Below are 25,563 nucleotides of genomic sequence, written 5' to 3' on the forward strand. Positions count from 1 at the left end.
GCAGGATGCAGCCCATGGAAAGGAGGCTTACATAGCAGCACTGAGGTGAACTGGAGCAAAGGGAATTTGGCTCCTGGCTCTGTACGGAGCCCTTCTGTGTGGCATTGGGTCAGGACTGAGTTTTCCACAGATGCCTGCTGGGACATTGCTGCATCCCTAAACAACTAAGAAGGAGTTTAGTATCTTCCATCGCCTGAGCAGGGTTAAAACTCCACTCTAGTAGCTTACTTTCCTTTGTTTTCCAGGCTTTTTCTTGCACCAGGAACTGCCAGTGCTTGGAGCCATGGTCCTGGTCACAGTCTGGAGTCTTTCCTACTCCCTTTAAACTATTGAATTTAAGGATATGTTCATGCGCACTGAGGAGGGCTTCAGTAGTAGTTGTGGATGTGTAACTGAAGCCAAAGGACAGCCAGGGCAGCAGTGCATGTCAGAGTGATTTCAGTCTTGTATCACGTTTCCAGTAATAAAACACTAAAAATTACAGAATCCCAGAATGGTTTGGGTTGGAAGAGACCATAAACCTCATCCAGTCCCATCCCCTGCCATGGGCAGGAACACCTTCCACTAGCCCAGCTTGCTCCAAGACCTGTCCAACCTGGCCTTGGACGCTTCCAGGGATCCAGGGGCAGCCACAGCTTCTCTGGGCACCCTGTGCCAGGGCCTCCCACCCTCACAGGGAACAATTCCTTCCCAATATCCCACTCTTAACCCTGCTCTTTTGGGATGAGCTCGAGCCGGCACTGCCACCCTCACCTGCGGCATATGCGGGCACAGACCCCAGGCCGTGAGGGACAGGTCCTGCTGGGGGGGCTGGCCGGGCTGGGGCCGGGAAGACCTCCGGTGAGGGAGAGACCCGAAGTGAGGGCAGAGACCCCGAGGTGAGGGAGTGACCCCAAAGTGAGGGAGGGACCCCCAGGTGAAGGCGTGGATGCTGAGGTGAGGGCGGGACCCCCGGGTGAGGGAGGGCGGACTCCAGGTGAGGGCGGGATCCCGGGCTGAGGTCGGCGAGTCCGAAGTGAGGGAGAGACCCTGAGGTGAGGGCGGAACCCCGGGGTGACGGAGGGACCCCCTGGTGAGGGCGGAGACCCTGAGGTAAGGACGGCGATCCGGAACTGCGGGGGGAACCCCAGGTGAGGGAGGGACCCCGAGATGAGGGCAGGGGCCACAGCGGGCCACGGGAGGCGGGACCGAGGCGGGCGCCGCCTCAATCCGCAGCCGGTGCTCCTGGGGCGCCGGCCGCAACTCCATCCCCAGCCCCGGCCGGCAGCAGCAGCCCCGCGGCACGGCCGAGGCTCAGCCCTGTCCCTCGGGGCGGCGCTGCCCCAGCCCTGGAAAGGCGGAGCGGGACCGCAGCCGCGCGCAGACAAAAGCGGCGGCGCTTCCTGCGCCGCGCCTGAGGGGAGCGGGCGGTGGGCGACGGGCTCCGCTCTCCCCGCTCGGTCTTTGCTCCCCTCGATCTGTCCCTGCTCTTCCCGGTTTATCCCCGCGCTCTCCCCGGTCCGTCCCGGTTTATCTCCGTGCTCTACCCGGTCCGACCCGGGTCTGTCCCCGCGCTCTCCGCGGTCCGTCCCGGTCTGTCCGCGCGTTTTCCGCGTTCTGTCCCTGGTCCCCGGCCCGACTGTTCCCGGTGGCTTTCCCGGCCGCCGCGGGTGCCGGCGCGATGGCTGTCGTGGGAGCCCCGGGGCGCTGGGCACGGTGCTGCTGCTGCTGCTGCTCGCCCTGAGCGCCCGCGCCGTGTCCGAGCCCGAGGCGGTGCCCGAGGGAGCCTCCACTCTGGCTTTCGTCTTCGATGTGACCGGCTCTATGTACGACGACCTGGTGCAAGTTATCGAGGGCGCATCCAAGATCCTGGAGACATCGCTGAAGAGACCCAAGCGGCCGCTGTACAACTTCGCGCTGGTGCCGTTCCACGACCCAGGTAGGGCATTCCCCCCGGGGAGCTGAGCGGGACCCGGGCCGGGGCGGGCAGGAGCTGGAAAGGCCTCAGGGAGCTTCCGACGGCTGGCAAAAGATAGGGTTTCCTGCGCTTGTAGAGACTGGAGCCTAAGTATTCCTGTCCCATCCTAGTCCTTCTGGCCGCACGCGTTTCTCTGCCAAGGGCGAGTAACACTTTGTGACCCCCCCACCTCCCTATCTCTCTACAAAGCTTCCCAAAGCCTTCAGTATAGACTGGAGTGGGCTCTAAGTGCGCTGTGTGCACCAAAGAGTAGTTTAGGGGATTAAATACTCCCCTTAGTTGTTCTGATACGAGCTGAAGGAGCTTCAGTGAACTGCACGTGGAGTAGTAACATTGCTACTGAGTTTTTTTTGAATGCCCTTCTATGGGAGCGCACTTAAGATCATGCATAATGCAGTTGCACTTTTCCTCCTGTCTTATTGTCTCGTGTTTACATTCAGAAACTTGCAGTAAATGATTCAGAAGCTTTACATGGTGTGTTTTTTTGGTTTGGGGTCTTACTTCTTTCCCTCATCTTACCTTTTTTCCCCCCTTCTGCTGTACATCGTGCATTCCTCTCTTTCAGCATCTGTTTTTTGTTCCCTTCCTATCAATTTTCTCTGGCTTTCTTCCTCTTTCCTTGTCAAATTCTTGAAGAGGAAATAGGAACAGGATGCCCCAGGCTGGTGATGTGTGCTGTACTGTGCAGTAAAAACCTCTCTTTAAAAAAAAAAAAAGAATCAGAAAGTGGGAAAAAGTGCTTGAAAATTACCTTTTGGCTCTAGTTTCCATGGAGTATCTCAGAATATGATATTCCCAAACTCAATTCTTAAGAGTTCCATTTTTGCAGGGATGTCAGCAAAAAAAATGGAGATCCTTTCTATTTCCCCCCAGATACTTCTGCTTACAAGATATGTGTTTGCTATTGGTATAAATACCTTAAACCAAAAGCTGAGAAAATTAGAGGGAAACTTTTCTTTGCAAATGTTTCTGCTTTGCCATCTCTAAGCTTGTATAGGTTCTCTTTTTTTTTTTTTCTTACAAAGAGTTCTTCATTGTGATACCAGTGTGTTCTATCACAAAAAGGTCCTTACTGTTTCCATGTTTTTTCCATGTCATTTTCCTTTTGTTTTCCCTTCCTTCCCGCCCCCCCCCTTTTTTTTTTTTTTTTGGTTATTTTGTGGAACAAGCTTATATGGGACTTAAAAAGCATCATGCCACAGAAATAAACAAGAAGGGAAAGATTTGGGTCAAGTGTAGAACCTAGAACTCTTTTATAGCCTTCTGGAAAATCAAGTGGATAGATCTCTTTGGAGCTCTTTTTCCATGAAGTGGCCAGAGGATCAAGAGGACTGGTTGGGAGTGTTTTGGTTTGATTTTCTCTCGATGATAGCACATCTTCACTTCAGTGAGAAGAAAGGGATTCAGTCTAGGAGTTGATAGTTCTCTTTTTCAGAACGATTGGGTAACTATTCCAACCACAAGAGCAAGAAGATCTTGTGTGATGCACTTTTAGTTTACAGGTTTGTGTGGTGGTCCTTTGTTCTTGTGCATCCTCAGTAGAAAGAAGTCCCAGCTTTCTCTCACGGGTAGTCCTGTGCTTAGTTTCCATCACAAACTACTTTCACGTCCTCTGTTTCAATAGCTCCTGTTTTCTTTCTTGTCGCTTACGTTTTCATTCAGTTTTTCTTCTGCACATTTTCACCTCTTCAGTCCTTTTTTCCATCCTGCTCATGTTCTTGCTTCCCCTGCCTCTCCAGATTCTTTGCTTGTGTTCCAGACTGACTCCTTTGACCACACTTTGGTGTACCACCCCTCCTTGCTCTGTACAAACCTCACCAGCAGCAAATCCACTTCCACCTTCCTGGGCTTGAGTCACATTTTCCCACTCACTGACTCCTTGCTTCCTTGCCTCCTCCCCCATTCCCTCTCTTTCCACAGGAGATCCCTTTCCTTGGCAAATGTTAGACTTCATTCAGTGGAGTGACTGTAACTTAAACCTGCAGAGAGCTGACCTGTACAGCACAGAGCTGCTGGCAAACGTGCCTCAGAGTATCCTGTTACACCTCTCTGTGTGGAAGTCCAACTTCCCTGAGGGGGCCTTACTTCTTAGCGTGATGGATAGATAACTTGTGAGGGCAGGGAGCTCTTTCAAAGTGGAGGATGGACAATTTTCAACTTCATTTTGTCCTAGTTTCTGAAAACTATTTCTTTGGTCTTTCTTAGGGTTAGAAAGACACACCACAGGCCAATGTCTTGAATTTTATGGATGTGTAAGGTCCAGATGACTGCTGGTCATCTGTATCTTACATCTGATGATGACCAAGCTGAGGCACTTGAAAAGAAAATGCAAGAAATGTTATTGTGACCACTTCAACCTCGTTTTTTTTGTTGAATCTATAGAGAAGTAACTTTACTCAAAAATCTCATAAAAATATTGCTTGGCAAGTATTTCACGGCATCCAATTCATACCTAGTGTTTTTCTTTCTGAAGGTTGCTCAGCTGAATTAATGAATATGAAGCTATTTTTTTTCACAAGTTGTGTTGTTATTCACTCAATTTTTTTTTCCAAAAAAAAAGTGTTTTATGTAGCTGCCTCACAGGCAAATTTTCTGGATGTTTTGGTGAGGTGCTGTGGTCCCTGGGGCAGATGGGACTCTACAAGGTGTACAAATACAGTTGGGGCTCAGGTCCAAGGAGCTTCTCTTTGTATAAAGGTGCCCTGATGCAGATACACTGTTAATAGGTAATTGCAATTTATATTGGGTGTGGATTTGGTTTCGAACTCCAGTGTTTTCCTAATTTATGTTGCAGAGTGCACTTGACATCCCACAGGGTACAGCTGAATTATAAATAACTTGGTATAAATGTAGTCTAGCAGAATATGGGAGGATTTTTAAATAACTCAAAGTGCTGCATATTAGTGCTGCATTGAGGCACTGGTGCTTGTCCAGGGAACGGAATGGAGCTGGGCAAGGGGCTGGAGGACCAGGAGTGGCTGAGGCAGCTGGGAAAGGGGCTCAACCTGGAGAAGAGGAGGCTCAGGGGGGACCTTGTGGCTCTGCACAACTCCCTGACAGGAGGGGGCAGCCGGGGGGGCGGTCGGGCTCTGCTCGAAGGGAACAGGGACAGGAGGAGAGGGAACGGCCTCAGGCTGGGCCAGGGGAGGCTCAGGTTGGACATTAGGGAAGTCTTTTCACAGAAGGGGCTCTAAAGCATTCACACAGACTTCCCCGGGCAGTGGTGGAGTCCCCATCCCTGGAGGTGTTCAAAAACCATGTGCGTGTGGCACTTGGGAACAAGGTTTAGTGGTGGTGGTGCAGGATTGATGGTTGGACTTGGTGATGTAAAAGATCTTTTCCAGCCTGAATGATTCTGTGATTCCTTGATTGTGATGTGCCAATGCACTGTGGTGTGTAATGGTAGATTTAAATGTAGTGTTTTCCCTACTGCAGTGGCATTTTGATAAAACAGGAATACTAGTATATTTTTAGTATCAAACCTGAGGCTTTTGGCCCAGAATTACGGCCTACAGAAAAATTTGTCATGGGTTTCACATTCCTATACCATGTACCATCTGGTGGGATGCAGAGAGTCCAATTTTGGAAAAACCTTTTGTTTTGGATTCTACTTTGTGAGTAAGTATGTGCAATGCTTTAACAGATTACAGGGAATTTTTTTATTGTGGATTTTCAATGCCTAAATGTGATCACAGAAGTTTCGTAGATGGTGAAAAGGGCTGTTGACTAAGAAATCTCTTGTCAGACTTGTGTTCAATGGAAAAACTGGTGTGGGGGGTGGAAAATTGTCCCAAATTTAAGAAGAGTTGGCACAAGAAAATTTTGAACTGGAGCTAAAGCTGAAGATCAGCAAATGCTTTTGTAGTTGCGTGTTGTGGGTCCTGATGTCCTACGAACTCCCATTTTATCCTGTGGAAATGGGACTGGACTTGGAATGTCTTTATTTAACATCCGTGGCCAGCTTTGCTATTTTTTCTTTATGCCATTAAGGAATTTTGGAATGGAAAATAAGCCTGAGAGGACGAATTCATCCCTAGTATTTTTCTGTAAAGCTAATGGAATTATACAAGTCATAACTCACTCTGTGTGATTTAATCAAGCATTCCTTTAGTGTGAATGGCTATTCTATAGACCAAACTCCAGTAATTAATTAAGACAAAAATGAAGGGAATATGTAACCTCTGGACTTCTTAGGGCAGAGGATGCTGTTTGCCTGTTCATACTCTGCATGTCTACAGAAGTCTGAGCATCTTCTGACCCTTTCCTTATAAATCAAATAGAAAACACTGTGTGAGAAAAGGGGCAACATTATTAATGTGTAATTCAGGTGGGAAAATAGTATTGAACTTAAGTCACATAGTAAGTGTGTAGGAGAACTAGGAATACAATTTTTTTTCCTTGATCCTACTCCTCTTTCTTGAGAGAGTAAAGCTCTTTTCTATCTTGAAGTGAAGTTATACACATAGTTAAGCACAAAGTTAGGTTTAACTGGAGTCTCCTTTCTTTAACAGACTGGCAGCGCTGTGTCTGTAACATGGTTAGGCTGCTGAGCCACATTCTAGCTTGGATCAAGTTCAGGAGGTCATATGAAAAGGCTGGGAACTTTGGGTTTTGCAGGTTTGATAGTTTTTTTTAGAAGTTATAATGAAGAAGTAATGTTTTTTCCAGAGGAGGAATTCTGTGAAATTAAAATTAGGCTATTAATGGAGTTAAAGTTTTTCATACTTCCTGACAGAAAAAGTACTGTGGTTATGCAGATGGATAATGATGGGAGAGGGGAAGGCACTCCTGTGTCCTTGCTGTACCCACAGCTGGATGGTATCACAGATGGTATAATGGATGGTGTCACTGCCTCTTCCTCTCACTTCCAACTCTCCTGATAGCCTTTCTCCCACGTGCTGCCCGTTGTTTTCAGCATTCCTTTGAGGGGGGGGAAGAAGTGCTTCAAGATTTGGTATTAGTTTTACTAAAGAACGGGAACATGGCTGTGGACAAACACTACTGTGGCAGTGGCTTTCAAAGCAGGGAGAACAAGTTTAAGGGACATGTGGTATTCTGTACTGGTATCTGAGTTTGCCCACACCATAGAAGTGGTGCTTGTACAGGGGATGGGGGCAGCATGAGAAAAGTTTGGTGTCAGAGAAGCTGTGACTGCCCCTGGATCCCTGGAAGTGTCCAAGGCCAGGTTGGATGGGGCTTGGAGCCACCTGTGGTAGTGGAAGGTGTCCCTACCCATGGCAGGGGTGAACCTGGATGGGCATTAAGATTCCTTCCAATACAAACCAGCCTGTGATTCTATGATTGTAATGAAAAGGGAGACAGCTGAAAGAGGGAAAGGAATACAACTCTGTGTTCCTGTCCACATTCCGGGGGTCTCCTTATCTTCCTTAGTAGGTAAAATTACTTAAAATGTTTGAAAACTGTCTATTGTTTGAGCTAGACAAATTATTAGGTTGCCCAGAAGAAATAAACTGCTTGCCAGTGAAGTTTCTGAGGGCAAATGTTTTGTGAAAACTGGGTACGTATCAAAATCCCATAGTTTTTACAGGATAGATAGAGAAGAATTGCCTCAATTCTCTTTGGTAAGAGTAAGGTCAGAGGCCAAGAACATTATGCTCTCCATTTAATTCAAGTAGTTGTCTTATTTGAGAGTTGAGTGGCTTTTATATTGCTACCAAAATCAAAAGTGGAAAAAAAGGTGCTAATTTAGGAAGTCTCATCTCCCTGTTCTTCTGATGGATCACAGAAAACCAGGTTAAAACTTTAACAGCCAATCTGTCAGAGCAGTGCTTTTTGGTGGCCTCAAATTTGTGAACATCCCATCCTAACAACTCAAGCATGTGTAAGGATTTGGGGTTTTTTGAGGCTGGTTTATTTTGGACTTAGATACATAGTGACAGCAATGGTGAGTGCACGTCCAAATTTTTTCCTTGATGTTTTAGGAGACGGAGAGTAAGGATACAACTGTTCAGTGCTGTCTTGGTATGTCTGAGGGCAAATGAAAAGCAGACCTGGGCATAATAGACCTGGTGACAATTTCAATGGGAAATACTGCTTCCCTATAACTCAAAGCTCAGCTCTGTGTTGTTACTACTACTACTAAGTGTTATTGTTGCTGTCACCAGATGAGTGGCTGTCACCAACACTGTATAAGTGAACATGTCTGGGCTGGTAAGGAGGAAGTCTGAAGCACCTACAGACATTTTCCATCTCTGAGGCTTCTGGGATAACTGTACTGACCATATAGGAAATGAGTGTTTGAAACCTTATTGTCACCCTTAACAGAGACATTGTGATATCTATAAAATGAATTCCCTGTGATTGCATGGATGTTTTCTTGTTCCTCTAGAGGGATTTATCTGGGGTCCCTCTAAAAGTAGCTGTTTGTACAGATTACAGAAGACAGTAAGTATTGCCACTGCCAGAAGCTCCAAAATCTGTGAGGCAGCCAAAATGTTGTGACATGATCCAAAAGCCTGTTAGACCATCACTTACAACTTATTTTTCTGCTGTCTTAACTCTGCATGTCCAGCCCAGAAGGTGTGCACAAGGGTAAATTTCTGCTCTGATTCTTGAATTCTTCTGGCAAGGAAAAGGATTATTCTCCCTGTTTTTGTTTGAAGATACAGTAGAGATTCTTTTCCATGGGAAAAAAATGATAATGCCTCAAATACATAATTCTTTTCTGCTTTGAATTACAAATTGTTTTTCATGTTACATTTGAAATTGTTGCCTACAGAACTTAGAAGCTACTTGTTCTATTTTGCTTTGTTCTCCTCAGCTCCAAGTGGTTGTAATTCCAAGGAAACCTCTGCAGCTCATTAGCAATGTATTGCAGTGTTATTCTGTCCCTATAATTACTACTGATGTCGTTTATCAGGTGAGCCTTGCTGTTAGCAGTGTGCACCTTTTCCCTAGAGCTTCTGGAGTTTGTATAGAGGATACTTCACCTGTTGTGTCCCAGGTAGAAGTCACAGTGCCCTTGCAAACTCAACTTTTAGGTACGTGACAATTCACAGAGAGATCTTCTCCCAGTTTCTTAACCACTTTTAAACAAAGAAACTTTCCCATTCCCCTTTGTCTCTTCTTTCCTGCACTCTGAATTTATTTCCCAGGAGTTAGAGCAGCTTGTGTTTCACACAATCACATGGAGAAGCCCAGTTAATCCTATTCATGGCAGTAATTGTTTAACACAAGGCTACACCAGCTACGGGTCTTGATGGGAGCTCTGTGGTATGGAAAGAAAAGAGCAATTTCTGCTGCCACATGCATCTCCTGGATTGGTTTAAATGCACACAAATCAAATTCCTACTGTTGTATAAAAAGCAGATATTTGATGCAGATCCTCAAGTGTTTTTAAGCTATGAATAAGCTGTCCCTCCCTGAAACTGATATAGTGTCCCTTTTTCATCTGGAGAAAACAATTGTTTTCTGAGAATGCATGGCAATGAAGTGAATAAAGAGCCATGAATATTGTATACATCTTTATCTCACTTTAACTGAGGCAGTAGTGTTCATTGTAAATGGAATTGTCACAGAAATATGGGAGGAAAGTTGACAAGGAGGCCAGTCAGAGTATTTGCCTCTTGAAATGCCAAGCTTGCTCTTTTCAAGTGCCAGTCCTAGAGGAAAACTAGGAAAAAAATCTGTTTGTGGTGGGGAATTTAGTATCACAGAATTGTTAAGAGAGGTTAATTGTTAAGAGGTCAGATGAGACCTCTAAGATCTTTGAGTCCAACCCTTAATCCAGCACTACCATTTTCACCACTGAAGCATGTCCCCAGGTGCCATATTGACATGTCTTTTGGACACCTGCTGGGATGGTGACTCTTCCACTGCCCTGGGAAGCCTGTTCCAGTGCCTCACCACCTGTTTGGTGAAGACATTTTTCCCAATATTCAATCTTAACCTCCCCAAGAGCAACTTGAGGCGTTTTCCTCTCATCCTGTCCCTTGATCTCTGGGAGCAGAGCCCAACTCCCCCTGGCTGCCCTCTCCTGTCAGGGAGTTGTGCAGAGTCACAAGGTCCCCCCTGAGCCTCCTTTTCTCCAGGCTGAGCCCCTTTCCCAGCTCCCTCAGCCACTCCTGGGGCTTCAGCCCCTTGCCCAGCTCTGTTCCCTTCTCTGGACGTGAATTAATAGTGAATGCCTTTGCTGAAGAGAGTGAAGTTGAGTTCTCAGGGGAGAATGAAGGAAAAGAACCACCCAAGACCTGAAAACTGGTGAAACTGAGACTCTGATCCTTAATCCTTGCTCTGTGTGCTGCACTGCTGTCCAGCAGTACTGACTTGATTAGCATCAGGCATGAGGCAATGCCCGGGTGCCTTTTGAAAGCTCAGTATTGTGGATGCAGAAGTGGGCTGTGTGTTACCTGCAGAGGGTGAACAGTACCTGTCCTGCAAAGGGGGCATGGAGTGGTGGGATTCCCTGTGCTGGTACAAGTTGTGGTTGAGCTTCTCTTAAACAATGGGAAGCAAAAGGAGTCTGTATTTGGTTGGTGATTTCTTCAATGCCTCATGCAGTGTTCATTCTGCATCCTGCTGGACCAACTTGTTAGAAACCTTAGAGCTATTTCCGCTGTACTGTGAAAACAGGGAATGGTCATGACCCAAAGGCTGCCAGAGCTCCAGGAGCTTTTGGACAATGCGCTCAGGCCCAGGATGGGATTGTTGGGGTGTCCTGTGTGGGGCCAGGAGTTGAACTGGATGATCTTTGTGGATCCCTACCAACTCAGGATATTCTGTGATTCTATGGTTTGGGGTCTCTGTCATCTTTTTTCTGACTTTATCCATTGTGTATCAGAGGCTGCTTGGAATTTATACTAGTGTGGATTTCACTCAGTCAGTGGAGGATCTGGATAAACCAGATTAAGGACTATGGAAAAGGAGCAGATATTTCATTTAGTTAATGGACTTTGAATATGGCTTAAAGCATGACAGGAGGAACCCTTTAGACAGAGAGCCCTCAGATGCCAGTTGGTATGTATTTTCCAGTCAGTGATTTGATTGTTGTCATATGCTGTGGCTTTGGTTTTGAAGGAGACGCATCAGAGGAGATATTGAGAACACATGTTTTTCAGTTTGCAAATGGCAAAACAGTTTCTGTGTTGGAAGAGAGTGATGGCATTGCTTGATCAGCTCACTATGCCTTGGTAATCAGCAGTTTTGTTAGAAGAAATAGGATTTAATGAAATGTGCTCTGGGCTGGCTGCTTTTTGTACGTCACTGCTCCAGCCAGGGAGAATGTTTTACCCCTCACTTAACACTGTTGAACATAACGTGTTTTTTATAACTGTTGCTGGTGTTTAGGATTTCCTTTTTGAGGTGTGCTGCTCTGAGATCAGATTTACGAGATCCTTCAGTAATGCCGGCAGTGAATTCATGCTGTGCAGTTGTTGTTGGGTGAACTCTGGGTCCAAGATTTGCATTTTGCAAAGGGGTAGTTCGCGGTGTTGCATTTTTAAGGGGGATCATAGTGGTTTAGGTCAGGCATATCCCCTTGTGGTCTATGGTTAAACTCCTTTTGTTGCCTTTTGAAGAACATGTGCAACCTAGTCTTCGGTAACTGGTTTTGCCAGAGGAGAAGCACAATGACTTCATGTTCCTGAAGCATTTGGATGGAGTCATGTTGTCAAGGTGCATGAAGCCACGGCACTGAGGACAGGATTAATCCCATTTCACTTCAGGCTTTTAAGTGAGGGAGGTGACCTGAGAGGCTGGTGGCCCAAAGGCTCTTTCTGTAAATCACAAAATGAAACTGGGACCCTTAAAGAGCATTAATCCCCTGCAAATTTTTAAATACTCTTTGGAGATCTCATTTGCTTTCACTGGATGTAGGGGAAGCAAAGGTTAGTTCAGTCAAAGCCCTGAATTTAGAATGTATGAAGTTAATTGAGAGGCTTTCTGACATTGTGCACTGGGCTGACTGTCCACATAATAGTCCCTGAAGTTTGTTTCACACCTAGGTTTTCATCCTACCACATGGATAAGCTCTCAGGGGTGAATAAGTTATTCCCACACAGTGATTCCCTGGCTCCCATTGGCAGCTGAAGAAGGTCCCTGGTTGGGCAGCCCCAGCACACCCTGAGGGCTCCTGTGAACCTGCTTTGCCAAGGGCCTTGGGGAATGTCTGATCATGGGGCTACTCAGCAGCTCGTGCACCTCCTTTGCCCTCTCCACAGATTATTGGCAGGGTTTGAACCTTGGGTGTTCAGAGACCCCTTCTGTGTCAGCTAAAGAAGTAACACTGGCAGCTCCAAGGCCGATAGTCCCGTGGGACAATCCTCAAGCCGGGGCTGGGATGTGCCTTGTGCTGTGTCCTGCGAATGTAAACAGGCTGTGTGTGTTCATGCAGCGACATTAATGTACTGTTCTCTATCCCTGTGCTCCTCCATCTTGATTTGCTTTGGCACCTTTGGTACTCTTCACTCTGTGCACTTTGCCAAGTCATAGCCCTTCTCCTAAAACATTCCTAGCCACAGATTTCAGTCTGCAAAGCATTACGGGTAAGATACATGCATTTTTGCAAATGACATATTCCCAGACAGTGAGCCAGCACGCGGCAAACATCGCAAACAACCAGAGAGAACTGAAAGGGGTGAATTTATTTTCAGTGATGTGCCCCTATTAGCAGGCTCATCCATTCTCTCTGGAATAGTGGCTTCCTTACCATTTGCTCTTGGGAATACGCCAGTAAGTGTGTGATACAGATACAATGAATGAGTATTATACAACTTTAAAAGCCAATTTCATGTAGCCTGATACATAGTAGAGCCAAATTCCCAATATCAACTTTATAAGATAAATTACAACCAGCAGAGCTTGCTCAGCAATGAGAGGTAACCAAAGCAGAACGGGACCCCAGTTCTCAGCCTGGAAAAATGCTGCTGAAGTGGAGTGAGTGGGGGTGGGTTTGCAGCATGGAATGGAAATGAAGGAATGTCTTGTGTTGCTGTAGTCCCTGCTAAACGTCTGGGCTGTTTGCTTGGGATAACAGCTCTGAGCTGTGACTGTAGGTTACTGCTGGACTCCTGCCAGCTTGTTTAAATTAGATTCCTACCCTGGGGGCTGGGGTGGTCAGCAGGAAGCCATTGTAATTTTCATGCCTTGGACACCAGTGTATTTTCATGAGCTGAAGTGAAGTGTCTCTGGGGATGCTGAATATCTCTGAAACATTTCCTGAGTTCTCTTAAGCTCTGCAATGGTATGTCCGAGTCTGTTTTCCAAAGGATGGAGCTTTTTGTTTAGTTAGTGAGGTCTTAGTTAGTTCACTGGAGTAGTATGCTTTTACTGTTGGAACTTACTGAGAAACAAGAAGAGGAGGAAAGCTGTGCAGAAAAAATGAAGGGCTCTGTCTTAGGACAGCCAGGAGAACTGTAGTTTCTTTTATGCCCCCATATTAATTTGTATCCTGTTTACTAAAATCTTCATGAGATTGTGACTTCAAGCTACTGTGTCAGAGCCAGGTTTTTGGGCTGTGAATAGGGGAAATGTTTGGACAAGCACATGGTTGTAGGTAAAAGAGCAATAGCTGAAGCACCCAGGCAGAGAACCTGTGATTCTGCCCATCTTTGGGCAGATCCTTCCCTGTATTCTGTTACTTACACCAACACAATAGTGGTGTAATTTTAATTAGAGATCTTTAGCATCCCTGTGCACACTAATGGCTGTCATGTACCAGAGTCTGAGTACCAGAAGTACAAAAAGAACCCAGAGTGTGGCATGGGCCAGGCCAAGTCCCTGGTGATGCCATGGTACTTTGTTGAAATAAGACATGGTGTGCAGTGGTTGGTGTAACATTCTGGCTGCTCTCCTACAGCATTTGGAGAACATTACAAGGGGCTTAGGCAGTGGTGCTTGGCCAGGATTGTTTACTCCTGATTTAACAACACACTGCTTAAACCCCTTACATCTTAGTGTATTAGGACATTTCAGAGGTCTCTGTGGTTGGCTTTTTTTTTTGTTTTTGTGTCTTGGGTTTATTGTTTGTTTTGTTCTGGTTATGTCTTTCCGTTTTTAAATTTTACGTAAGCTGAATCAAAGCACAGGGAATTCATGTGACCTACCCCTGAGTCACAGTTCTCTGTGTTAACCACAAACCCACAAATCACATTTTCTCCATGCAATGTTTATTCCTTCTTTTCATTTCTTTCCTAGTCTGTCTGACTCCTCATCTTTTTATCTTCTTTGTCTACGCATTTAGCCCATCCTTTCCTCAAAATTTCCATTGACCCTTTTCCCTCAGAGGTCCAGTGTCCCTTCTCAGCTTTCCCCTCCTATATCTCAAGATTTCTTGGCAGTCTGGAGTAGCTTTTGCATATACACACTGGACCCTGGTGGTGAAATGTGCTGGTGCTAAAGACAATATATTCTTGCTCTGAAAGAGATGCTGTGTTACCCACAAAAAGGTTTGTGCAAGAGAACACAGAATCATGAAATGGGTTGGGTTATAAGGGACTTCAAAGACCACCTAGTTCCAGCTCTCTGCCGTGAGCAGGGACACTCTGCACTAGTTCAGATTGCTCGAAACCCCCCCTTATTCTGTCACTCCAAGCCCTTGTCCCAAGTCCCTCTCCAGCTCTCCTGGAGCCTCTTTAGGTCCTGGAAGGGGCTCTAAGGTCTCCCTGGAACCTCGTCTTCCCCAGGTGAACACCCCCAGCTCTCCCAGCCTGACTCCAGAGCAGAAGGGTTCCAGCCCTGGGAGCATCTCCATGGCCTCTGGACTCTCTCCAGCAGGTCCATGTATTTCTGTGCTGAGGGTGGAGTCTCACCAGAGCAGAGTTGAGGGGAGAATCCCCTCTCTCGACCTGCTGGGTGATGTTTGCCTCAGCCTGAATGAGGCTGATAGCAAGGACACATCTTGTACCCACTTCCCATGTTGGCCATGGAAGTGAATATATTTGTAGAGTTTGTTCTGGGTCGAAATTGGGCCAACTGATCTTGATACTTTGTTCTCTGAAATTGTGCTGAATCTGTTGAATTACACTTTCTTAAAGTTGTAACTGTAGTGAACAAAAGAGTTATTCTTCTGCACTTTGTTCTGCTTCCGTCTTCTTTAAAGTCATGGCTTTTTCTGATCCCCAGCCATGAGTGCTGCTTGGCAATCCCAGATTCATTCCCAAAGAGTCCAGGTTAGCAGAGGCTGCAGAAGTTCTTTAGTTTGGGAGCTTGGTTAGAGTGCATGAGCCACCCTGGGACTGAGCAGAGAAGGTGATGGCTTGGCTTGTGTTGTGGTGGTTCTGGCCTGCAGGGCTGGCAGTGGGCTCAGCTGGCAGAGCTGCAGTGGGCAGGGAGAGAGCATCCCTAGTGGTAGTGAAGGAAGAATTGAGATACATGGGCTCTGTGTGTGAGGAGAATCTGGATAGTCTCTGTGAATGCTGACAGTGGGGGAAAAATGTGGCTGGTTTGTGTGTCAAGCTTTGTTCTCAATATTCCTGCTGTGGCTTATGCTTAGGGTGTGAAAAGTGGGGATCATGTCATTGCTGTATAATGTTGGCCCTTTCTCTGCCTTCTAAAGTTGATTTGAATGTCATTTTGTTACCCAAATGAGCCATGGTACAGGGAGATGAAAATAATGACTGTTGGCTAAATGGCATTTTGAAGAATTGGCAATTTTACCACATCAAGCAAATCTTTTAATGCCTTGGTGGTTCGGCACAGCCACTGATATTATGCATACCCATGGCTGGGACTTTGTTTAGAGGGAAGGGACAGAAATACTCCCCAGTCTAGAGGTTTAGGGTACGGTATGGGGCTGGAGCTGCAGCTTAGCAAATGGTTAGAGTCAATTCCTTTCTGGAAAGGACACAAGGGAAGCAACTGAAGAGATGCTGTTGCATTCCTGCTTTGTGGGGATGAGTCTTGGTTGATCTCAAACTGTCCTTTTTATAAAGCAAGCAATAAGAAAAGCCCTGAATAAGTGAAGCATGTTTTGAATTAACTCATTAATTTGCATAAATCTTGCTTAGAGGTAGATTTGAAGTACATAAAACCTTTCACTCTGTAGAGAATTTTGGCTGTGGGTATTTATGGGATGACTCAAGCCCATCTCACCTTGTGTTGTAGCTACGTAGTATTAAACACTTAGTTACTTGCAATGAAATGTCCCATTGTGTAGATATAAAAGCCTTTTTTCCCAGTTTGATATTCTGTCTCTGATCAGGTTTTGATCTCAGTTAACATGGAGTAAATCCAGAGTAATTCCATTACAGTCAGTGATGTTAGTTTGGATTTACACCAGTATAACTGAGCTCAGAGTCTGGCTTTGGTTGTCTGCCATCTTAATTTGCTAAATATTACATCCTTCCCAAATATCCTTTCTCATCTCGTCTTCAGACCTTGCTGGCTCCTCCTACTTTACCAAATTCCAAGAGTAACAACATAGGTGAAGTTTACTTGATGAAAGATTATTTAAGCAGGGTCTGGTTTTTATTAGCTCAGCTGGTTTTCATTTTTTCAGCCCTGTTTGAAGTCTGACTGTGCTCAGGCTGGGATCTAGATCCATCCTGCTTTTCCTACTTGACTCAATTTTGTCCATTAGAAGTGCGGTGTTTTAAATTACAGGGTGCTCCCCGACATTATCGTTCAGTAAGAATTATGTGTCTCAGTGATGTTTCAAAGCAATTTTTAACTCCAGAGATTGGAAAAAAGAGTGCCTTAAGGCATTACTGCTAATCAGCAACATAAAGTGTCTGGAAGGGCTCAGTAAATGTGAGATGTGACTTCGGAGAATGAAATGAATTATATTTTTCCTGGTTTTATTGATAGTTCCTTTGTAGACGTGTACACTGAACTTTCTTACAGAGTATTTTAATTTGCCATGTGTGAGAGACATCTGGAATTTCATCTAGGCTATTCGGTTAGTTAAATTTGGTTTATTATTCAGGTTTGCAGTTCGGACAGTTTTATCTGTGTTTATGTAGTTTAGCTGGACACTGGGGTCTTGGGCCTCATAATCATTCCAGAAATTAATCCGTAACATTTGTCTTAACGTTTTTACAGTTGGGCTTATGCTGGTACAGTATTGCTACATTCATGTGATGATAAATAATCCTGCCCAGGATATCCAGCCCCAGCTCTAGGGATAAAGAAGGGATAGGACATGGGAAATGTCACCTCCTTCAGGTCAGAGACCTCAGGCACAAACTCTGTAATTAAGCAAAATGCTTTGGAATGTTTTTATATATATTCTGTTGATTTTGATACCCTTTTCACATATCCTTGAGTGTTTTCCTGAGTGAGGCCTGAAGATTTGCCTCTGGCAGCAAAGGGGATGTTTGGCAGAACTGGTGATTTAAACCTGAGCCATCCTGCCTTAATCATTCAGATACCATTTTGTACTGCAGACACCTGGACAAGAGCTTCAAGAGAGGCTGGACCACTATCCATGTCTGTACCTGAATGGCTTCTGAATTCCATGAAATGGCAATCTTCACCGTGACTTTTCCAGTGGACAGTTGGTACAAAAAATGGTGCCTTGAATGGTGCCCAACAAGCTGTTGTGTAAAGAATTAGTGATGCCCTCACAATCTTTGTTCCTTGGCATTCATGTTCAGGAAAATTACCTTGACTCTCAATGTGTGCAGGAATTCCTTGTTGGTTTGTGACATATTTAAGGCCCCGGAGGCTGGGCCAGGGAGAGTGTGCAGCTGGAGCACTGAGCAGCACAGAAGGGCAAAGACAGGACCAGTCTCCAAGGGCAGGATTGAAGACCGGCTGGGAGAGTTGGGGATGTTCACCTGGAGAAGAGAGGTTTCTGGAGAGACCTGAGAGCCCCTTCCAGTGCCTAAAGGGGTCCAAGAGAGCTGGAGAGGGAGTTGGGACAAGCTGGAGGGACAGGACCCAAGGAATGGCTTCCCACTGCCAGAGGACAGGGTTAAATGGGATACTGGGGAGAAATTGTTCCCTGTGAGGGAGGTGAGGCCCTGGCACAGTTTCCCAGAGAAGCTGCGGCTGCCCCTGGATCCCTGGAAGTATCCAAGGCCAGGCTGGAGGGGCTTGGAACACCCTAGTGGAAGGTGTCCCTGCCCACGGCTAGGTGGAAGGAGATGAGCTTTAAGGTCCCTTCCAAGCCCAAACCGTTCCATGATTCCATGCCATTCACTGGTGGCATCGTCAGTGACTGTACTTGGCTGCAGCAGCTCAGGAATTAGCACTCGCCCTTCGCTCGTATTGACTCATGAGGGGAGTGGTGACCTGACCACTTCAAATATCCAGTGTGAGCTGTCAGACTGTATTTGCAAGGACCTGCACGTACATAGAGTGGGTTTTCTTCCAGACACAATGCAGACCCTGAGAAAATATGCTTTAGATTGACCTACACAAACAGTGCACGTCAGGTGGTAACCCTGATTTTTGGAGCTTGATAGCTTTATGGTCACAAATCCAAATTCCCCAGAGAAGATATCTTTGTGCTCTGTGTTGCATAAACAGGCTGAACAGTTTAGTGAAAACAATCATCATGGTAAATGCTTCTGTTTTTAAACTGTAATCATTCTTTTAGAGTAACTATGGTAATTATTTAGCGATCGATTATTTCATTTCCATGTGAGACTTCCATGTTTTTCTAGTTTTCAGCTGAGTACATTTCAGTCTATTTGGACTAGGCCAGATGGAAGGTGAAACTGGGAAATACAAGGTTCAAGAAAAATGAGTTAGTCTAAATTAATTTCTGTCTAAACATAAATAGTGGCATTATTTCAAACAAATTTTACAAGATGAGTGAACGGAAAACAAGGTTTTGCCTAATGTATTCTTGTTTAGCTGATTAGGGCAAAAAAGTTAATGTTTTCATCCTCTTTCCCTCCTCCCTCCCTGCTCACATCTGCTTTTTTAGTTAGTTTGGAGCGTGCTTGCATTTTTACACTAGTAAAACTCACTGGAATTTTATAACCCACAGATAGTATTTAATGTTTCCCTCTCTTCCACAGCTTCCTAAAAACTACTGAGCACTGAAACCTGCATCAAGAGCAGAAATATTCTCATGCCTTTTTTTTTTTTTTTTCTTCTTCCAAAGCCATGGAACAGCTTTCCTCTAGCTACTGAGCTCCCGTTGTGCTGAGGCGTCCCGGCTCTCCCATGGGCTGTGCCGTGTCTGTGGGTCAGTGCCGGGGCACTGGGCCTGTGTGGGGAGGTGATAGAGATCTGCACGGCTGGGATTCAGTTGCTGGGCAGACAAGGCTGGGCAAAGCTGCTTGGATTAGCAGCTCCCCAGTTAAGCTTTTGTGGATCTTGCTGTAATGAGCTGCCCAGAGTTCTTGCTTGCGTAGAAGAGTTGGCAAAAGGCATTGTGGTTGTAAGGGAGCTGCTGGTGCACAGGGAACAAATGCCATTTGTGGGACTCACCAGTGGCATCTGGGCATGGCTGCGGGCCAAGTGCCAGGCCAGGCCCTGTGACACACATGTACCTGTGCTGTTTTTGTTAACTGGGCAGCCTGGTCTAGTGGAAGGTGTCTCTGCCCATGGCAGGGGGTTGGAATGAGGTGATCTTTAAGGTCCTTTCCAAACCAAAGCATTCCACAATGTTCACTGGTGACATCCTCAGTTACTGTGCTTGGCTGCCAGCTGCAGCGACTCAAATTTGCCCTTGAAATTAGTTTTTTGTAAAACACTTCCAGAGGCTTAACTTTGAATTTGTCCTGAGCCAAACCCATAGGGAGTAAAGACATGGCACTGTGGTACTGGTGGTGGTCAGCGAAGGCTCTTGCCCTACCTGCTCACGGGGTGGGACGGGGTAACAGCTACAGCTGAAAGCCTGGTTGGTATTTTGCTGTGGAGTCCAAAGTGCTGATGGTCTCTTTGGCTTTAATCCATGCAATTTATCAAATCCTTCTGTTTGCATCTTTTCTATGCAGACATCAGAAATGTCGTAGAATTATAGGCTCATAGATTCCCAGAACAGTTAGTGTTGGAAGGGACCTTAAAGCCCATCTCATTCCACTTCCTGCCATGGGCAGGGACACCTTCCACTATCCCAGGTTGCTCCAGGCCTCATCCAGCCTGGCCTTGGACACTTCCAGGAATGGGGCAGCCACAGCCTCTCAGGGCACGTCCTTCAGCTTGCTAGGGCAGCTCATCTGCTTTGAAAACTTCTCATACCCTTGAGGGTTTAGGTAGACTCTGAAGGATGATGAAAGGGCCTGATGAGCTTTTAGGATTCTGAGTCCTGCATGGATGCAGGTCACACTGAGACAGTGACGTGCTCTGAGTTCTGGCTGAGCTGCTGGTGATGAACCCCCAGACCTGCTGTTTCACAGCTGGAAAAGCAACCTGAAACTCTTCCTGAACAAGTGCATGGCTCTTCCAGCTTTGGGCCTCTTTTGGTCTTTTCTCAGTTGACATTTAAAGCTATATTATTATATAGGACAGGAGGAAACAGCCTCAAGTTGCTTCAGGGGAGCTTTAAATTGATATTAAGAAAATTTCTTCCCTCAAAGGGTTGACAAGCATTGGAACAGGCTGCCCAGGGAAGTGTCACCATCCTTGGAGGGATTTAAGAGCCATGTGGATGTGTCACTTGTGGATGTGGTTGGTGGTGGCCTTGGCAGTGCTGGGGAAATGGTTTGACTCAATGATCTTAGAGGGCTTTTCCATCCTAAATGATTCCATGATTCTCTATTATAAGGTGTTTTGCTATCTGACTGAGATGTCTATTTTATATGATGACAAATGACTGTGGGCAGAAATTATGCTTAGAAATGGATTGGGGGATTGTTTACATACCACAGAGTTTATGTAAGTCAGTGAATGTGCAGATTCCCTTTCCAAAGTGACAAGTAAACATGTGTGTCTTGCAGCCAGAGCCTCAGCAGCACTGACTGGGAGACTTCTGTGCAACAGGATTCATTTAACAAATAGTCATTCTCAGGGGTTGTGTGACTACTGTGGGGACAAGTTCTGGTTTTTGGTTCTCCCAGCAGATTAAAACCATGAAGTGAGAACAGTGCTGCAGAGGGGGGAGAAGAGCCTCTGTGCTGCTGTGTAGATGGCTCCCAGCAGCCCAGCTTCGGGGGGCTGCAGCCTGTCTCAGGGAGGAGAGCTGCCAGGGAGCCCTGTGTGTGCTGCTGGGCTGGGCTCAGAGCTGGGAAGAACCAGAGGCAAGGCATTCCCACTGCTGTGGCCCATGGAAGGCAAGGAGACACATGAGACCACTGTCACCACCGAGCTATTCTGGCAGTTTGGAGACACTGCTCAGCCTGGCCCGACTCCTTTCCCCTTCTCCCAGGTTGCGGTGAGCATTCCAGTTTCTCAGCCTTGGTTCTTTAGACTTCTGCAAGAAGTTTATCCCTTACTTGAATGATTTCTGCTTAAAAATGTTTTTCTTGGTGCCTTTTAGAAAATGACACAATTACAAATGATACAGGCAAAAGTGAAGTGATGGGAGAGAGCTGCTTCCAGCTGACTCACCAGTTACCAAAGTAAACAGTGCTCTAATGAAGCTTTTGAGAGGCTTATCTGGCCATGAAAAACTTGCTGTATCTTTCTTTTCAAATTGGCATTTCAATCCAAACCACATATTCTTAAAAATATAACTAAAATGTTTCAGTATCCTCTTCTGCCTGGGTTGGCTCTGTCAGATAAGCTATTTTGCAGTCTTATTTTCTACATCTCTTTCCCACTGCCTTCTTATACAATAGAGTCCTGCAACAGCCCCGGTTAGAAGGGACCTCGAAAAAATCATCTGGTCCAACTTCTCAAACAGAGCCTCACCAGGAGTAAGAAATATGTCTGATAGGTAGAAATAGAAAGTGAATTATTTAGTCTTCACTGTTTGAATTAGTAGTAGATTTTTAAAAGGACCAAAAAGTTCACCTTAACCTGGAACACCAGTAACAGCCCTTCTTTGAACATCCTTAAATGGATGTTTTAACTTCAGCTAATCGATGCCTCTTTATTCATGGTGGTATTTGAGGCATCACTGGACCCTTGTTAGAGCCCTTGGGATAATATTCCCAACTGGATATTGTTGGAGTGAATAATTGGTGTATACAGACAGTGTTATCTGCTGTAACATTCCAAGTTCTGTCAGCTGCACATGGATTAGTTCTGTGAAGTGGAGACTTAGCTGGAATGATGCAGAGATTGAATTTACAGTTGTAATGCCTGAAAGGGCATGGTTGGGGTTTCTAACGGTTTTACACTGGTAATCCTTTAGCAATTCACATTATAGTGGGATACTTGGAGGGGAGCTGGAGCGCATTCTAACTGAAATCAACAAAAACTCTGTCAATTACTTGAAAAGAAGGCAGGTGCATTTTAGGAGTAAAAAGGAAAAAGTATTTTAGGTACAGAGTAACCTCATGCAGAATATCTGAATATTGTACTGAATGTGACACTTCCTTCTCCCAGCAGCTGGCCTCAGATTACTTGATTTTTGTTATGTTTGGAAATCTGCATTCTCAAAGGATGGCAGCTGGATAGATCCTAAAGCCTTTTATAGTATTGAAATGATGATGTTCATGCACATGTATGTATGTGTGTAGGCACACACAGGTCATCTCCTAGAACCTTGGTTTTATTCTCCTGGAATTTTCAAAATGAAACTTTTTTCTTTCTTCCTTGTGTTCTATTGAGAGACAGGTAGCTTTGTATGAAAACTGAGGAGACTATTTAGTAGTGTTTGAATTATGCAAGTGTAGGTAGGTCTGTGGTTAGTGTCTCACTATCTTTTCCCTCTGTTTAGGGCTAATTGAATAATTATGTGGTTTGCTGATACTTCACTGAACAAAATTTAATTCATGTTTCAAGGATTGTGTCTGGCATCGGAAGGTATTTTAGCTCAGTCTTTACTTTTTTGTGTTTCTTTTAGGGAAAAACACCTAAAACTTACCACGCTTGTTTGAGCTTCATATCCAACAGTGGTGTTTTGTCCCAGGCCATGTAACTCCCTCCAGCCAAAGAAACCTCCAGAGATCCATTTGAACCTAATACACCATAGTGCATCTATGATTAGATGGAGAGCTCCCGAGGGGATCAGAGGGGTGGAACACCTCTGCTATGGGGAAAGGCTGAGAGCATTGGGATTGGTCAGGCTGGAGATGAGAAGCTTTGGGGTGACCTAATTGTGGCCTTGCAGTACCTGAGGGGAGCCTACAGGAAAGATGGAGAGAGACTGTTTACAAGGGATGGAGGGACAGGACAAAAGGGAATGGCCCCTTCCCAGAGGGCAGGGTTGATTAAATGTTAGGAAGGAATTGTTCCCTGTGAGGGTGGTGAGGCCCTGGCACAGGGTGCCCAGAGAAGCTGTGGCTGCTCCTGGATCCCTGGAAGTGTCCAAGGCCAGGTTGGACAGGTCTTGGAGGAACCTGAGATAGTGGAAGGTGTCCCTGCCCAAGGGATGGAACTAGATGAACTTTAAGATCCCTTCCCACCTAAGCCTATGATTCTATGATGATTTAAAATAAAATTATCTTTTATCACATGAGAGCAAACCCACAACATAAGCTTGTTACAGAGCAGGATAGGGTTAATACAGGAACATACTGTGGGAAGTCCTTGTGTTCCCATGGTCTCTTGGAAGTTTTAAGCACTGATGGATTAGTGCCATGGTCTCCATAAAGCTTGTTAGGTGAACGGCTTCTTGAAGAAAACACTAGCTGCTGCTTTATTAATAACTGGGGGGTATTTATCCCTGTTAAGTACCATTCCTGCCTTGGGACTTCGGTGTGTGTTACATAATGGGGATGTAGAATGTTTCTCCTCATCCCAGACTGAGCAGTATTGGGTTATCCTGCTCCCAGGATGCTCAGGTTGCTGGTGGTGACTTTATTTGTGTACAGGGTCTGCTTTTGTGTAGCTGTGGGCGCTGAGTGCATTAGTAATTCCATATCCTTTGGGAAAGCAATGCAGCTGCACTTTCAGCAGGAAAGAGCCAGTTGCTTTTTCAGTTTGCTGATGTCTCAAGATCAAAAAGCTGACTTGGCTTCAGTAAGGTAGCTCTCTCTAAGTATCTCCCAAATCTCTTTGATTATAATCTTCCAAGCAGCAGAAGCTTTTAATTAGCCATTGTAATTGAATTCATCTATCCCAAAAATAAAAGAAGCTGTGACTTTTTTTGCCAGTCAGCCTCTGGACCCCTCTTATGGTGAGGTACATTTGGGGACATGGTGGGAGCCCGAGTTCCATGAAGAAGGAGAAGGAGCTTTACGGATGAGGCTGTGGTACCCTGCAGTGCAAGGAGGCTCCTGATGGTGGAGCTCAGATATTCCCGGCCAGCAGCGGTGTGGGCAGCAGCTCAAAATCAATCATGCTAGATGTCACAGTAAATAAGTTCGTTTTGTAATGCAATATTAAGTATAAATTGTGAATTAAAAATTGGGTTTTAAATCTTTCTTAATTTGACTTCAGCATGGTAATTAATCACAAAGCAGCACTGTGAAATGGGTAGTATTCATTCCTGCCCAATTCCTCAGTGCACGTTCCTTATCCAGTGCCGTTACAAGTGTAGAAGGAGCAGTGCCAAAACACACAGACCCAGAGATGAGACAGAAATAGACCTGGACTGAACTGGAGTTCAGTCTGGAGAAAGAATTTAAAGAGCATTATGAACTGAGTTTTACTCTGTTCAGCCTGTTGTTAACAAGGGGAAATAAACACAAACAGAAAGTGAGCTGATGACCTTCTCAGATGTTCAGTGGGAGCTGGGAGCGTGGGCCAGCCCCGGGATCCGGCGCTGCTCCCAGGCTGGACAGTAAGGAAGCTGTGGCTGCAGTCCTTATCAGCTGTTTGTCCTTTACTGTAGGCTGAGCAGAGCAAATTGCTCAAAGCCTTTTCCCCTTTTGTCTGCTGGTGCCTTTTGTTGTTGGAAAAGCAAAGCAGCCCCACGATGCCTGCAATAGTGGCAGTGCTGGACGGGCAAGCACAAACCCCAAAGCTCTGGGCCCACAGGAGATGCAGGAGAGCGCAGACTGCAGTCCTGGATGTACTCAGTGCTGGGATGGAGCTCAAGGCTTGGATGTCAGGGACCACCTAGTTGTAAGAGCTTCCCATAATCTCCGTGGCTCGCTCAGGCCTTGGCCTCTCTCAGGGCCTGTCAGCCAAGTTGCCAGCCATGGCTGTGTGTTGGGAGTTGGGCAATCATCCACGGAGGGCTGGCCAGAGGCAGCAGAGTCAGCTCAGACACAGTGCTGTGGCCCTACTGGGAACAGACCTCCGGTGCTATGCAAAAGACTGGGGCAGGGAGGAGGAAGGTGGGGCTGCTCCAGATTTCAGCATTCATTATGTTTGCTTGTCCCCAGAAAGGAAAAAAACCTTGCTTTGTGCCTTCTTTCTGGGACATTTAATAGCCACTAAAGTCATTACTTTAAATTTGAACCACATGGACTCAAGTTTTCTGGTCTCTTTGCCCATAGTTGTGCACCAGCAATAGACAAAACCTTCTGGCCTTGCAATGGAGCTAGAGGAGATGTTCAGGTGGCTTACTTCCTCAGAACAATAATCAACCTGTGTTTCTAGTTAATTCAAGCTTGCTTTTTCTCATTTCCAGCCTAAGGGAGTAGTTTTTTTAATCAGGATTCCATGGTTAGTGTGATGTACCACCCATGCACAGGTCTTGAGGATCTCCAAGACTGTTTTGTGCATCACCCATTTAAGAGAGCATTTGTAGCAAACAT

The 25,563-nt window shown here is 45.7% G+C and overlaps 1 protein-coding gene across 1 annotated transcript in view; it reads left to right on the top strand.

Moving 5' to 3' along the window:
- Positions 1-1,021: 1,021 nt before the first annotated feature.
- Positions 1,022-25,563, top strand: part of HMCN1 (hemicentin 1) — a 173,542-nt gene continuing 149,000 nt past the window's right edge. The window contains 1 exon segment of the mRNA XM_039555766.1: positions 1,022-1,918. Coding sequence (XP_039411700.1) covers positions 1,150-1,918 — 769 coding nt within the window. The 5' untranslated portion in view covers positions 1,022-1,149.

Source organism: Corvus cornix, chromosome 8, assembly GCF_000738735.6.
Source record: "Corvus cornix cornix isolate S_Up_H32 chromosome 8, ASM73873v5, whole genome shotgun sequence".
NCBI classification, from domain to species: domain Eukaryota; kingdom Metazoa; phylum Chordata; class Aves; order Passeriformes; family Corvidae; genus Corvus; species Corvus cornix.